This window comes from Arachis hypogaea, chromosome 9, assembly GCF_003086295.3.
Source record: "Arachis hypogaea cultivar Tifrunner chromosome 9, arahy.Tifrunner.gnm2.J5K5, whole genome shotgun sequence".
NCBI lineage: Eukaryota > Viridiplantae > Streptophyta > Magnoliopsida > Fabales > Fabaceae > Arachis > Arachis hypogaea.
In genome coordinates, this window is record NC_092044.1 from 9,955,992 (window position 1) to 9,970,672 (window position 14,681).

At 28.1% G+C, this 14,681-nt stretch overlaps 2 protein-coding genes across 2 annotated transcripts; both read right to left on the reverse strand.

Moving 5' to 3' along the window:
• Window positions 1-267: 267 nt before the first annotated feature.
• On the reverse strand, window positions 268-13,610 carry LOC112710302 (subtilisin-like protease SBT5.4). The gene is made up of 12 exons (XM_025762467.3): window positions 13,470-13,610; window positions 6,647-6,756; window positions 6,451-6,548; window positions 5,686-5,847; window positions 5,280-5,394; window positions 4,796-4,911; window positions 2,428-2,849; window positions 2,037-2,134; window positions 1,668-1,913; window positions 1,477-1,591; window positions 1,081-1,294; window positions 268-989 (listed from the first exon to the last, which is right to left on the reverse strand). Exons 2-12 carry the CDS (start codon window positions 6,739-6,741, stop codon window positions 436-438), a joined length of 2,235 nt encoding a protein of 744 aa, XP_025618252.1. The 5' UTR covers window positions 6,742-6,756; window positions 13,470-13,610; the 3' UTR covers window positions 268-435.
• Window positions 10,596-14,158, reverse strand: LOC112710303 (UV-B-induced protein At3g17800, chloroplastic-like). The gene is made up of 2 exons (XM_025762469.3): window positions 13,470-14,158; window positions 10,596-11,666 (listed from the first exon to the last, which is right to left on the reverse strand). Exons 1-2 carry the CDS (start codon window positions 13,874-13,876, stop codon window positions 10,871-10,873), a joined length of 1,203 nt encoding a protein of 400 aa, XP_025618254.1. The 5' UTR covers window positions 13,877-14,158; the 3' UTR covers window positions 10,596-10,870.
• Window positions 14,159-14,681: the final 523 nt, after the last annotated feature.

A 14,681-nucleotide genomic window follows, 5' to 3' on the forward strand; every position in this document is an offset into this window, starting at 1 on the left:
ATTTAATGTATTTTAAATTTAACTATAAAATTCAATTTTAAAAATTTTGAACATTTCGTGAATGGCATTAAAGTATAAATTAATTCAATGCTTTGTCTTAAACGGCATTTACATTTGTATATTTAATAAAAAATTTACATAATTAATAGATTTTAACTAAATAAAGAATTAAATATAAAGCACTAATGAAACAAAATACCAAAATTATATTTATGTTTTCTTATATAATCTATGTGCATTGACATTCAATAAAAGTGCAAACAGTAATTTATTGGGTGTCAGTCAAAATATATATTTATTATTTTTATTAGAACCCAACATAAAGCAAAAAATATTATTGAATGAGTGCACAACCCCTTATAGCAGGAGAATGAAATAATCTAGATTTATTAGTTAACCTTCAATAGCTAATGCAAACATGAATTAAACAAAGGTTCACTTAAGTGGATGCTTAATTACAATGGGACTCCTAACGTGATTCTTGCCATCGGTCCATTCCAAACTCCCAAATGTATACTCAGGAATTTTCTCTCTTACAGGCCTTAAAGTGAATGTAACTGTGAACGTTTTCTTTTCACCTTTTCTCTTGAAACTTAGAATCTTGGGATCAACTGAAATATCAACTTGAGGAGGTGCTTTGACTCTCACTTTGTATGTGCTTGGGGACCCAACATTGGTAACCGTGCGAGTCACATGCCGAGAAGAACTTGCATTTACAAAGTTAGAAACTGTGATAGATGGGTAATTGAAATCTGCTGGGTCAAACTCCTTTGGACAAATGTATTTTTTGCCAATAAATTGTCTTATTTGCAAACTGGTGTAACCATGACCACACAAGAAGTTTACGTAATCAATGAAACTTAGGTCGTATATTAGTCCTGGATAAGCTGCACGATTTGGAACAATGTGGCCTGCACCGTAAGCAAATGGTGTTGCCCTTTTTATTGCTGAGTCTAGCATTGACCTTCCAGTGTTATCGGTTATTTTTGCTGTGTATAAAAGATATCAAATGTATCTTAATAATTAAAATGATAAACGGTTCAAATGTATGATCATTAGTTAAAAAGAGTGGTTTGTTACCGGTGGTCATGATTGCCGACTTAATAGCCGCCGGACTCCAATGAGGATGAAGTGATTTGAGAAGCCCAACAACACCGGCAACGTGAGGACATGACATTGAAGTGCCTGACATGGTAACGAAAGGAGTTCTACGTTTATCAAATTCTTCTTCTGATGGAGGTACACCTTCACTGTAGGCGGCAATGATATCCACTCCCGGAGCAGTAACGTCCGGCTGAGACAAAACAGAACAGAAAGTATTAGATTAAGGTAGAAATTCAGGTGCAGTTAACTTCATGTAAAATTAATAGCTAAGAATAGTTAAATAATTTGATAAATTTGAGTAAATTGTCATTTAACAGCTCTCTCTGTTATTAACTTCACATCAAGTTATAACCAATTTTTTTTATAATAGACCTTAAGGATTGAAGGCTCTATGGGACTTGGCCCTCTTGATGAAAATGTAGCCACAAATGGAGCTGGTTTTACGCCCAATTGTGTTCCCACTCTAGAAATGGAAGCCACAGGGTACCTGCATAGTATATACATGATTAACTCTTGCCTTGACAAGTTGGTTAGAGTAAAGAGCGTGTAAAAAAGTTAATTACTTGGTTCGGTTAATGTAAGAAAAGACATATTGGCCATCATTAAAATGAACATGTGAGGAAGGAAGCAGATGAGGATCAGCTTCAACGTCGTTTACTGTCTTATTCTGATTAGCCAAAATCATTCCAGTAGCTCCTACACGAGCAGCTTCAATCCCTTTCGCAAGTCTGCTATTCCCACCGCGAACACAAAACACTATTTTTCCCTTCGCCTTCTTAGGATCAAGAGTTCCCTCTTGGCATTGACTCCTAAACATTTCACAAAAACGTCAACACTGTCACCACTCTTTGGCTTCTATTTCTAATACAAAAATATAAAATAAATGAATATTTTTGACCAATTTTTTGACTAATCTTGAGTGGTATTCTTACGCATATAGTTCGGATGCACTAGCAAGTTTAGCATCGGCGGCACTGATCAATGGAGAAAACTTAGTATATGGCAAAACAGACTCGGAAAGGCTTGCTCCCTAAATAGAAAATAAAAAAATATAGGTAAATAATAAAAATATTAAATAATGTAAACAATAAATATATAGGATATTCATTTTCCTAGTGTACAGATGGTTATTTTAATATTAAAATTTAGAGGGTTAATTTAGAGGTGTGGTGTGTTTTAATTTGATTGGTAGTTGTTCATATTGTTCAATAAAATCATTGTCCCCCTAGCATTCCCCATAAAAAATTGACGAGTTACAACAATTTAGTAAAATTATAAAGACTAACAAAATAATTAACTTTTTTTTAAAAGAAAAAGAAATACCTTGCGGATTCTCTTATTACCAAGAATGATATGATTAGTAAAGGCTCTATCAAGAGTGCTTGCAGCAACAGTGAAGATCCAGGGCTCAAAGTTGCTGACAGTAGAAGGAGAAGGTCCATTGTTTCCAGCAGAAGCGATAACAGGTATAGCATGCTGCGCAGCTGCATGAAAAGAGCCTATGGAAATGGCACTATCATTGAACTCAGAGGGAATATCAGAGCCCACAGATAGTGAAATTACATCAACGCCATCACTTATGGCAGCTTCAAAAGCAGCCAAAATGTCCGCATCATAACAACCTCCACTACCTTCCGTTGGTGGCCAACAAACCTTATATGATGCAACACGTGCTTTCGGAGATCCACCACTTGCTGTTCCATTTCCATTTCCGAATACGTTCGCCCCATGAACAAAGTTACCTCCTGTAGTACCAGAAATTTTTTTTACCAAGTTGAATAATAAAGTTTGGTGAGCCAGCCAGTGAGCTACTCTGATAATGGATAATGAAAAGAAGGTAATCACATAGACACAAGTTTAGAATGTCTTTTTTTTTAAATATTTTTTAATAATTAAAATTTAATACATATAAAAAAAGGTCTATGGTGACTTGATTTTGGTGGCTAAAAGTGACATAAGTTTAACTAACAAATAAAATATTAATATATGATAAGAAAATTAAATCTAAAATCAAAATGATTTTCTCTCTTATTTTTATGAAAATAATTTTTAATAATTATTTTCATAATTATAAAAAATAATTTCAAAAAATAACAACAAAATAATTTTATAATTATATTTATAATTATTATTTTATTATTATTTTTATTTTTAAAAAATAATTTTTATAATTATTTTTACTAAAATCATTTTTTATAATTATTTTTATTTTTTAATTATTTTTATTATTATTATTTTTAATAATTTCTAAAAATAACACCAAAATTATTTTTTTAATTATTTTCTTTATTATTTTTATTTCTAAAAAATAATTTTTTATAATTATTCTTTTTGTAATTTCAAAAATCTAAAACCAAAATGATATTCTTTCTCTTGGTGTTAGTTTAAAAATAATCATAAAAAATTATAAGAGAGAGAATATTATTTTGGTTTTAGTTTTCCAAAATTACAAAAAGAAAAAATAATTATAAAAATGTATTTTGATAAAAAATAATAATAAAAATAATTAAAAAATAATTTTAGTATTATTTTTAGAAATTATTAAAAATAATAATAATAAAAATAATTTAAAAACAAAAATAATTATAAAAAAATCATTTTAGTAAAAATAAATATAAAAATAATTATAAGAAATTATATTTTAAAAATAAAAATAATAATAAAATAATAATTATAAATATAATTAAAAATTATTTTAATATTTTTTTAAATTATTTTTATAATTATAAAAAAATTATAAAAAATTATTTTGATAAAAATAATTATAAGAAATTATAAGAAAGAGAAAATTATTTTATTTTTAAATTTAATTTTTTTGCCATATGTCAATATTTTATTTGTTGGTCAAATTTATGTTATCTTTAGCCACTAAAATCAATGCCACCATAAAATTTTTCTACATATAATTAATTAAATAGTGTTATTTTTGTTAAAATTAGATCAGACAAATTAATTTGACAAAAAAATCAAAAAATTAAAATTTGAATCGATTCAAAGTGGAGTTTACTGATTGTTTTGTCAAATCAATTTTTTTAATCTGATTTTGACAAAATAACATAATTTAATCAATTATATATATTAAATTTTTATTATTGTAAAATATCTTTAAAAATTATTTTAAATAATTTTACCTGAGTGAGAAAGGTGTATACTTAATTTGGTTTTTAACAAGTAAAATTTGATTGATATGGATGATTTAATAAGTAATTTATTTAAGATAATTATTATTTTTATCTATAAAAATTTAGATTATTTATAAATGAATGAAATTAATTTTATATTCATTAAAAATAAATATTCTACTTTTCAAGATATAGAATACTAATAATAAATCTGTTCATAAAAAATATTAGTGTTTGAATATTTTTATTATATGAAAATTATTCTTTATAAGTATAAATCTATTTATCCTATAAATACTTTTGTTGACATTTTAAAATTTTAAAAATAAAAATAATAGTTTACTTTTTATTGAGAGATTAAATTAAGTCTCATATTCGGTATAATATCAAGTAATCATTAGTTACATATATAAATATTTTAGTTTATTAATTAAATTCATCACTGAATAAAATACATTTAAAATTTAAAGACAAAAATAGCTATCTTGTGAAAAATTAAAAGACAAAATTAGGTATTATCTCAAAATTATTTACTATATAAATTACATTTTAGAGAATAATTTTAACACCTGCAGTGGATAGCGTGTGTGTTCCATGACCTTCATAGTCACGTGTAGTATTAAAGGGGATTTGGCCAAGAGCTGCGATGTAGCCTTTGTTAAAATATCTTGCTCCAATGAGTTTCCTTTATAGTTTATACAGTGAAAAAATAAAAATCATGAGTAACAAAAATTATGAATTAAAGCAGTTTCTAATTGATAGAAATTATTTGACTCAATTTAAGAGATTAATTTTGTTTATATTTAATATTGATAGAAAATATTTTGGCATATCATAATTTAAACAAACTAAAAAAACAATAACCCATTTTTTAGTTACTCCAAAAATCTTTATAATTTTATAATAAAGTTCCTAATGTTTAAAAATGTGTGTAAATTATTTTTTATGCAAGAATTATTTAAAAATTTTAATTATAAAGCCCAATTCCATAAATAATTATTAAATAGTGTCTTCAATATTTTGTGTAATCAGCATGAGCAAGAAAGAATAAACCTGTTACAGTGAAATTTAAATAAATTCTTCTCATCAACTTGACAAATTCCACGCCATCTTTTTGGAATTGGCCCCATCCCTTCATCACTAAAACTCTTTGATTCAGGCCAAACACCTATCAAATCAAAATACCAACATATAAAAGAGATTAAAATAAATTTGGAGCAAGTCATCTTAACTATTACAATCTTTTAGCTTATTATTTTTGGCATATTTTTCTTTGCTTTTTTTTCGCATCTCACGTAAATTTGCACTTGGTTTGCCTTTTACCAATCAAGTATCATAATATTAAAACCCTTTTTTTTTTCAAATCACTTAAATTAACAAAATGTGTTAAAAAATGATTTGTAAAGAATTCTAAAAAGCATGTTAAAAACATATATTTCTATGCATCATTTATCATTACCAGTGTCCAAATTTGCAATAATTACATCTTGACCCAAGGACTCCTTCCATATAGATTGTTTTCCAATTGCACCATTTGTCTCTAATCCAAGAAAACTCCATGAATATGTTGTGTGCAGTTGTCTTGGTTTATTCGGGAAAACTGATAATACTTCTGGATGTTCTGTACTCCAAATGAAAAGTGTTAGAAATATTAATTATTTGACATGACTTCTAAAGAGAAAATTATTTGATTTTTTTAGAATCCTTTCACTTAATTTTTAATTATATAGGAATTAATATTATTGAATATTTTGTTTGTGTGAGTTTTTTAAAAAAAATTATTTTTCTAATTATTTTTTAAAAAATCTTTTAAAAAAGTAAAAATAATTTTATATTAGACATCTCATGAAAAAAATTATTTTATTTATAAATTATGTTTGGATACAATAATATAAAAATATTTTTTATTTATTTATTACATAAAAAATCTTAAAAAATCTTTTTAAAAAAATATAATTTATAACTTTTTATTTTTTTATTTTTCTAATACTTTTAGTTTTACTATTAAAAATTTACTAAATATATTAAAAAATATATATTTTTCTATAAACTTAATGGCACTGGAACAAACCCTTCGTTTACTAGTTTTTACATATCATGATAAAAAAAAATATTTTTCATTTATTGATAATATAAAAGAATTTTAAACAGACAATTAATTAATATATTACACATTGATAAATAGGAAATCAATTTTAAAATAAACATATATGTAATTGTGTACTTGCAATCTTGGCTGCTTCTTCCTCATCAAGTACTGCAGCAAAACCATTGATGTATTTATTATAAGAGTAAAAGATTGCTTCTTTGGCCTTCTCAAGGCTGTGTCACAAAATACATTCCATTGTTAATTAGTTCATAATGCATTTTGCACTTGCAAATTTCATGAATTAGTTGGGGTTCAATTAATTTCATCGTACCTTCCAACATATGATCCAAGTAAATTATGGTGAGAGTTTGTGACATATTCAGCATCAACTAATGTAGGATTTTGACCAAATGAATGAGATCCCATGTACACAATATAGGACTGTCAAAATCAGACATGAATGGTAATTAGGCCTGGCTATAATTTAAAGTAATATAAAAGTTAAAATTGAGACATGATAATACAATAGTATAATAATAAATAATGTGTCTATTAATTCATACAATAAAAAAAATAATTTTGTTTTATTTTACATTCTTTTCAGTAATATTATTTTGATACTAATATTTTCTTAATAATTAATATGTATTCTTTTTTCTAATTAAAAATAATTTAAATATATAATTAATTAATAATAATTGTATTTTTGTCCAAGTACCAAGAATGTTTGTTGTATAAATATTATATTGCAAAGAAATATTAGGAGAAAAAATTTATTAAAACTTAGTGCTTACAAAATTGAAGATAGTCATAATAACAAGAAGGATAAATAAAATAAAATTATGTCAGTCATCATTAGTTTGGCTAAATAAAATAAAATTATATTACATGAGTCATTAAGGGACTAAAACAGCAAAATGTTGGAACCAAGATAAGAACAAAATTTTATAAAGACCAAAATTAACAATGATGAATTTCACATAAAGATTAAAAAAACATATATTTAAAAACATAATAATAAGAAAATTATCAGTGTTATATAAATCCTAAAAAATTGTAATAACTATAGGCGAATTCAAAAACTTGCTTGTTTGATTGCTTGAGTATTTTGGTGTAGCAGAAAGCAAAGGAGAAGTGAGAGCATCACATGCCACGTTGATGAAGCCATTGTTTTTCTAATGAGTTGTTTCTTTTTTGTTACAAAAATATATTTCAGAGAAGTATTATATAGATGTGTTCTATGACTGATTTACACCCCTTCATACATTTCCATTGTGTGAAAAATCAATTTAGACTTGAATTACATTTTTTTCTACTATATATAAAAGAATTTATTGAATTACTGCGTATAAAAAATATGTTTTAGGTAAAACATAATGGCAGAAGATACTGTCAATAATAAGAAAATTAATTTGCTTTGATTCCATTAAACAACCCATATATGGAAGGAAATATCTAATTTGTTTCAAAACACAGAATAAAATCTTTACTATGAATGCTGACAGCTGACATATATACGCGTTTAATATATATATCAGAATCATTCATGTACTCCTTGAAAATTAGAGAGTAAAATATTTTTTATTTTTGATATATTACTTTTTCTATTTTAAAATAAGTGTCGCTTTTACTTTTTCGATTTATTAAAACGTTAATGTATTTAGACAATAAATTTATCTAGATACATTAATTTTTCAACAAATCTAAAAAGAAAAGAGACACTTATTTTAAAACAAAAGAGTATAATAAAATAAATTTAATTATTAACCTACAAAAATAAATATATAAATATTTTATTTGAAAATAATTAATATATCTTATTATTTTTAAGATTTAATTAATTTATGTTCTAAGAACATATGTTAAAATTATAAATTAATTTTTATTAAAAATTTAAATTTTTAATATATTATTTTATATTTGTTAAAAAATATTTAAAATTTTATATTAATAATAATCATAAGGGCATATATTAATTAAATTTTTATTTTTATTCTCTTGGTATATTTATGTATATTCTAAAATTTTTTTATTCACATGTTAATTACCAGTTACAGCTTCTTAATTTTGGTATTATCTTTCTAGTAGTGTTTTTAAGTAACGTGAAATTTGATTTTTTTTCACGTGAAAATCACAAATCTGGTCAGATTTGTAGCTTTTAATTTAAAAAAAAACCATACAAGTTTGAGAATTAGATTTAGTTTTTATATTTTAATATTAAAAATTTTTTTAAATATGTAAATCGAATTCTCTCATTTATTTTACAATAAAAAAATTATTTTAACACAAATCAAACTTTTCAATTTATTTATACTATTTTTTGAGTTCATATCACTAAAAATATGAGTCTCAAATCTTTATTCAAATATTATCTCATATATTTTAAAATTCTAATTTGACAATTTAAATTAAAAAAATACATCTCTATATTAAATTAACACACATCACTTTTTCCAGAACAAAAAAGAACACAGCACATTTGTCAATTAGGAAAAAAATCAGCCTTTAACTACGTGTTACATTGATTGAATATATAGAAAAAATAATTTATCCACTAATTTTCAAGAGAGTATCAGTAATATTCTTTTCCATGATAACTAGAGTACATTTCTAAAATAGATGCACGTCTAGCTCAGAGAGGGCAAACCATGAAAGCTATTATTGATAGCTCCAGTGATGACATGTTAGAATGTTCCAATTGTAATAATTGATTTATTAATTTAATTAAAATTATTAAATTGTAATAAAATTATGAATAAACATACAAAATTATAATTATATTTTAATATAAAATTTAAAAATATACAAATTAAAAATATCATAGTGATCAATATCTTATAATTTCAACTATAAATAATAAAAGAAATATCTAAAATTTTATATATTTTATTTGAATATAAAATTTTATATCTTAACTAAATTCTAAATAAATAATTTATTTTGTTAATTTTTATTCTTCTCTTAATACTATATAACATAAAAAATACTTGTATAACCCTAATGCATTTAATGCGTATTTTAAAATTTTATTTTTATCCAAATTTTAATTATATATTGAATTGGTTAAATATTTAACAACTATACTAACTGTATACAAAAAATCAACACATATATAAATATATATATATATATATATATATATATTTAAATATAAATTAAAAATAAATTAAACAATACATATATTCATATACAAACACACAATGATAGATTTTTAGTATACACAAATATTTAATTATTTCATGAGTTAAAAACTTACAAAATAGATTTATTATGCAATAATATATAAAAAATATAGACACCAAAAATAGATATAAAAAAAACTTTTGTCTAATTCAAAATAATACCAGAATAATTACCTATATGTATACCTTTTATATTCTTTCCCATTATAGCTAGAGTACATTTTATGACTCAACAACAACAAAGCAAATATATATTTGTTTTTACTGGTCTTCAACATTTTGTGATAAATATGAACTTATTAGGAAAAAAATTCACATGAAAAATATAGTACTAAATGGTTTGTTAACCACTTTTGATAAAAGTAAAGAAAAGAAAACAAAATAACAGACCTAGAGAGCAATTGAACAACTATAAATCAAGTATATTTATTTATTATTGGATTTGCCAACCAAGGAAGACACCCAAAAGGCCAGAACTAATAGACAGGACTCCAGTGTAATAAACGGAAGACCCAACCATAAAAGGTAGAGAATATTTATTGAGTTTTTTCATAACAAATTTCAATTTTCAGAACTGAACTGGTCCAAAGGCATCAAAATAACTCACCAACTGTTTCTAGGCAATAGAAAATATTCAATCTAAAACCATCGAAAGCCAGAAACCTAAAGCACATATCAAGGGTAAAATTTCGAATGAATTTTTTTTCCCCAACAAATGTGACACCATTTAAGAGTGAACTTTATTGCATAGATAGAATGAGGATGGGATTTAAATCCTAACAAATCGAATAACAAATAAGCTAACTATTCAACCAATCTAAATTAATTAATTTCAAATAAATTCCATATTTTTAAGATTGGAACTATCTTTTAACTTTGTACCTATTTTTCATAAGTACAATGTTAAATTTGTTTTTTTTTTTATAGCTAATTTTGTTCGCGTTTTGAAAATCCATTCGAGTTGTAACTCCCTCCCATGACCACTTGTTGACTCCTTCAGCTAAATTCCTGTTATGTGCAAACAACCCAATAATCTTTTCTATAAAGTCTGTCCGGAAAAAAAAAAAGGGAAAAAGCCTTTCTGTAAAGATCAGGACCTTGGAAAATATTCAACAATAGATGCACATATAGTGTCACAGTGAACAACTTTATCTCTATTCAAAATCTCTATCAACTTACATAAACTTCAAAAGCTAAAGCATCAAAACTATACAACATGTAAAGTAAAAGTGTACTAACTCTATATACAATATATAAACATAAGCATAAAAAACCAAAACACTCAAAAGCTAACAACAAAAATCTCACTGTATACACAAGTAGGATTTGCCCAACAAATGAGGAATTTATTAGCAACCTTTGCATTGCCCTACTTAATCATCCATAAGCTTATATACATTATCGATATAATCTTCCGTCTCCCAAAGGAAAGATCCAAAGGCAACAGCTTCCAATACCAGCCTCTTGAGGCTTGAGAATGAGGTCAAAATAACATCATCACTCTCAACCAAACCAGATTCCTCATTGTTAAAAAGTGCACAACTATAGCTTCCTATCAAATTCACAGCCTCTTTGGATCTAAGTTTCGCACATCGCTGCAATGAACCAGGGTGAAATCCAGTTACGTAGCATTTCAAGTCTTCAATATCCTCTTCCTCCTTAGTTATCCCTTGTCCTATGGATTGCAGGCTACTCAAGCTACCAAAGATGGTGTCTTTAAAACCACTAGGGAACATGTCAATAAACGGGAGGGTATTCCTAAGACCAAGATGAAGATCAGGGTTAGCTATCGATAGATTTCGTTCTAGATGGTACCTCAATGAAACCGACTTCAAAAAGTAACCGTATAATATAGAAGCAACATAAACTCTGGCAAGTAAGAATTTTCTAACTTTGGTAGTGGCCCAACACTCGGTAACACTAGAATTTGCTCTCAAGCCAGTTACGGAAGTTATGTGTTCCTTTATCATATCCAAAACTTCCAAGCTGTGAATAGACTCTAGTTCCCAGTCCTTAGAAGGCAATATCTCTAGCCTGCCATTGTAAAGGCAACTAGAAAGCTTTGGAACCAAAGGGACCCTGATCTCGGAAAACTTGTAAAAGATCAATAAGTACATAATATCTTCTACCGCAATTTGACATTGATTTTCTTTTAGCTGCGCAATCCTCCTGGCATTAAGAAAAGTTTAAAGTCAACAGATTTTCAATGAATGCCTACGACTGCAATATGAAACTAATAAGGAAATTAATATGTAGGGTTAGTTGTTTGGCTCATTTGCTTTGACGGTATCATACTGATGACAGAACATACTCTAATATATTCATCATGCAGAAATTGTTTACCATCTAAAATGTCCACAAAGTTAACCTCCAAGACAACTCATAGTACATACTGGAAAATTCAGATCAAAGTGAGCAAAATATATGCCTATATTGCTTGTATTAGAGAACCTAATGCCCTGCTAATTGGTAAGTGTAATACTGCTGCTAATTGGGGATCTTCCTGATAAGTACTACTTCTATTCCCCATAGAATGGAGACACCACTAAATGCTGATTGTCCAAGCAAAAAAGTTAGAGAGTACAATCACGTAACCATTAATTTAGTAGCTGATAAAGTTTCATATGGCACAAGATAAGGCCACTAATTTTTGGAGCTAAATAGGTTTAGGTTAGGAACTAACAATGACCCAATAAAGAACAGAGAGGTCTTAGCTAGCTTCAAATCACGAATGCTAACCAAGACACGATCCAACTCTCACCTCTAACTTCCATTCAGTAGACTACATCTTACTTCTCCTAAACTGAAAATCCTTTGATTCCAAAGCTTATTTCCATAATCTAGTTTAGAACTTACTCCTCTTGCTACTTCATCATACAGATATGCAATTGGCAAAAGAAACACATCAACGCACTGGCTCTTGGATGTGTCAAGTAAGAATGTCTAATACCAAGTTGAAGTCATGTGGACCCAACGTCAACCCTTGGTGCCAACCTACATATTCTTCTAGACAATTACTTCGAGGTTCTTGACAGGTACTAGCTGAGCCCATTTATCTTCGAACAGTTGCAAGTTGTAAAAGTTCACTCAATAAAGGTTTTGGCAAGAGCTAAAATCTTTAATCCATGTACACTTTATGAATGACCTTTAAGATTGGAAGTGAAATGCTAAGCATCATGACAGGTGTGTCTCAACACCTCGAAAATTGCTATGGGATTCAGTTGTCAGTTCAAGAATTCCTTGATGCCTTGCTTCAAAGGATTCTAAAACATGCTGAACTCTTGATTCTTTGCTGACCCTCCTTTTCTCTAAGCTCAGCGGTATCTCATGTTTAACAAACACTTCTGTTTTTAACCTCTAATATGTTTTCTTTTCCTATGAAAAACAGGATTCATATCCACAAAACTATACGAATCAAACCTTCAAACGAACACAACAAGGTTTTTCTTCTCCTACGTAACGTGCTAGACCTTACATGGAACAAATTGACCCAATTTTAAACACAATCACCCACACAAAAAAATTCTGAAAAAACCAGAAAATAAATAAATAAATATAAATCAGAGAAACAAAGATACTTCAGCACTTATCTACACATACCAATGAAGAGAAGCCACGTTAAATATATAGGACCAACAAATTTCCTTATTGAAGTCATTTGTCTCACGAAGAAACAGATTACATCCAAACATACACATGCAGTTTCAAATATACCGAATTAGAATGCCAATCTGGTTGCACATAACCGTCATAGCGCATGAGTTTAGCCCCAAAATCCTGACTAATAAAGCATACCAAAACAAAGTGTTTGAGAGTTTCAAAACAGATGAAAGAGAAGGGACTCTTCAAATCAAATCCCTTCCCCTCTCTATCTCTTCGAAAACGAAGCCAAAACTCGCAAACCAGCACTCAGAAAAAAAATTAAACCAAAAAATCCAACAAGAACGGAATCACAGTAATCTAGAGCCGAACCTGTGAAGCAAGGCCTCATCGGAACCGGAACCGATGACCATGCGAGCCAGCGCAGCATCACGGTCATCGGCCAAGAGCTTGAGCTCTTCTCCAACTGCCACATGGAACAGCTGCCGGTGGTTCTGCAGGACGCCACTCAAGAACTTCCCAACCGTGGACCGCGGCTCCAGCGGCGAGTTCAAGCTGCTGAACTCGCATGGAGTGGCCCCGGCACTCGCCTTCACCACCAATCTCCGCCGCCTCAACGACAAAGGACCACCGCCACCGCCACCGCCGAGAGAAACTCCAACAAGAGGCCTTGTTGCTGCTGTGTTGGCGAAGAATCTCACCGATGATGATGACGACGAGAGTGGTGTTGGAAGAGTGAGAATTGTACGGTGAAGGTGGTTATAGACGCAATTTTCCATAGAAAGTGTGTAACAGCAAAAACGTGAAGATTGAAAAACAGAAAAGGAGTGGTTGGTGTGTGTGAGAGTATAGTAGTAAAAGGTTCTTCAATTTCAAGAGATTCTTTTTGTTTATATTTATTTATTTTGCTTAGTTTGGTTTGGTTGAGAGAAGATAAGTTGAGTGGAGAGAGAAAGAGAAATATCTATAATTTTGGGCGTAACGGATAGGGTTTTGAGACTTTTGAGGGAAGGAAAGGCCGGAATTGTGGGGCTTTGCTTTTCTTTTCTGTGTGCTGAACTGCTGATTGATAAGTGATAAGTGCGTATTATAGTGGGACAGTTGTTATGCTACCAGACAAACTACCTATCATACCTTATTAAATATTATTTTATTATTTGGATAACATATTCAATCTCGATACCTGGAAAGTGGAAATTACTACAGTCTTCTACTCCTTCTTTGTTTACTTTGACATTCTTCTAGATGTATCCATCCTTCAGGAAAAAAATGAAAGTAAAAAAGATAAAATACAATTTATCTAACACGTTAATACATGCTCATGTTATTTTTTTTTATCTAAGATAAAAAATTTTATTAAAATAAAAAGATTGGGTCTAACTATGGGCTTCATACGTTATCAATATTTATGGGATACCTAGAGGTGAAAATAGGTCAAATCAGACCAGACTTTACGTTTAATCAAGTTTATAATAAAGTATAATAGTTTTAGCCTGTAGTTTCATATAAATTTTTTAATGGGTATTAAAATTAGCCTATTGTTAAATCTAGCATGGCCTAAAGTCTATTAATAAGCCTGTTTTT

What these genes read in the sequence shown, in the direction of transcription:
- LOC112710303 (XM_025762469.3), bottom strand. Translation starts at nt 13,876, where the DNA reads ATGGAAAATTGCGTCTATAACCACCTTCACCGTACAATTCTCACTCTT. An exon ending in GATGAGGCCTTGCTTCACAG is followed by an intron (nt 11,667 to 13,469) that starts GTTCGGCTCTAG and finishes TCTTAATGCCAG; the next exon opens with GAGGATTGCGCAGCTAAAAG.
- LOC112710302 (XM_025762467.3), bottom strand. Translation starts at nt 6,741, where the DNA reads ATGGGATCTCATTCATTTGGTCAAAATCCTACATTAGTTGATGCTGAA. An exon ending in GTAATAAGAGAATCCGCAAG is followed by an intron (nt 2,135 to 2,427) that starts GTATTTCTTTTT and finishes TTTTCTATTTAG; the next exon opens with GGAGCAAGCCTTTCCGAGTC. An exon ending in AGTGCATCCGAACTATATGC is followed by an intron (nt 1,914 to 2,036) that starts GTAAGAATACCA and finishes TGAAATGTTTAG; the next exon opens with GAGTCAATGCCAAGAGGGAA.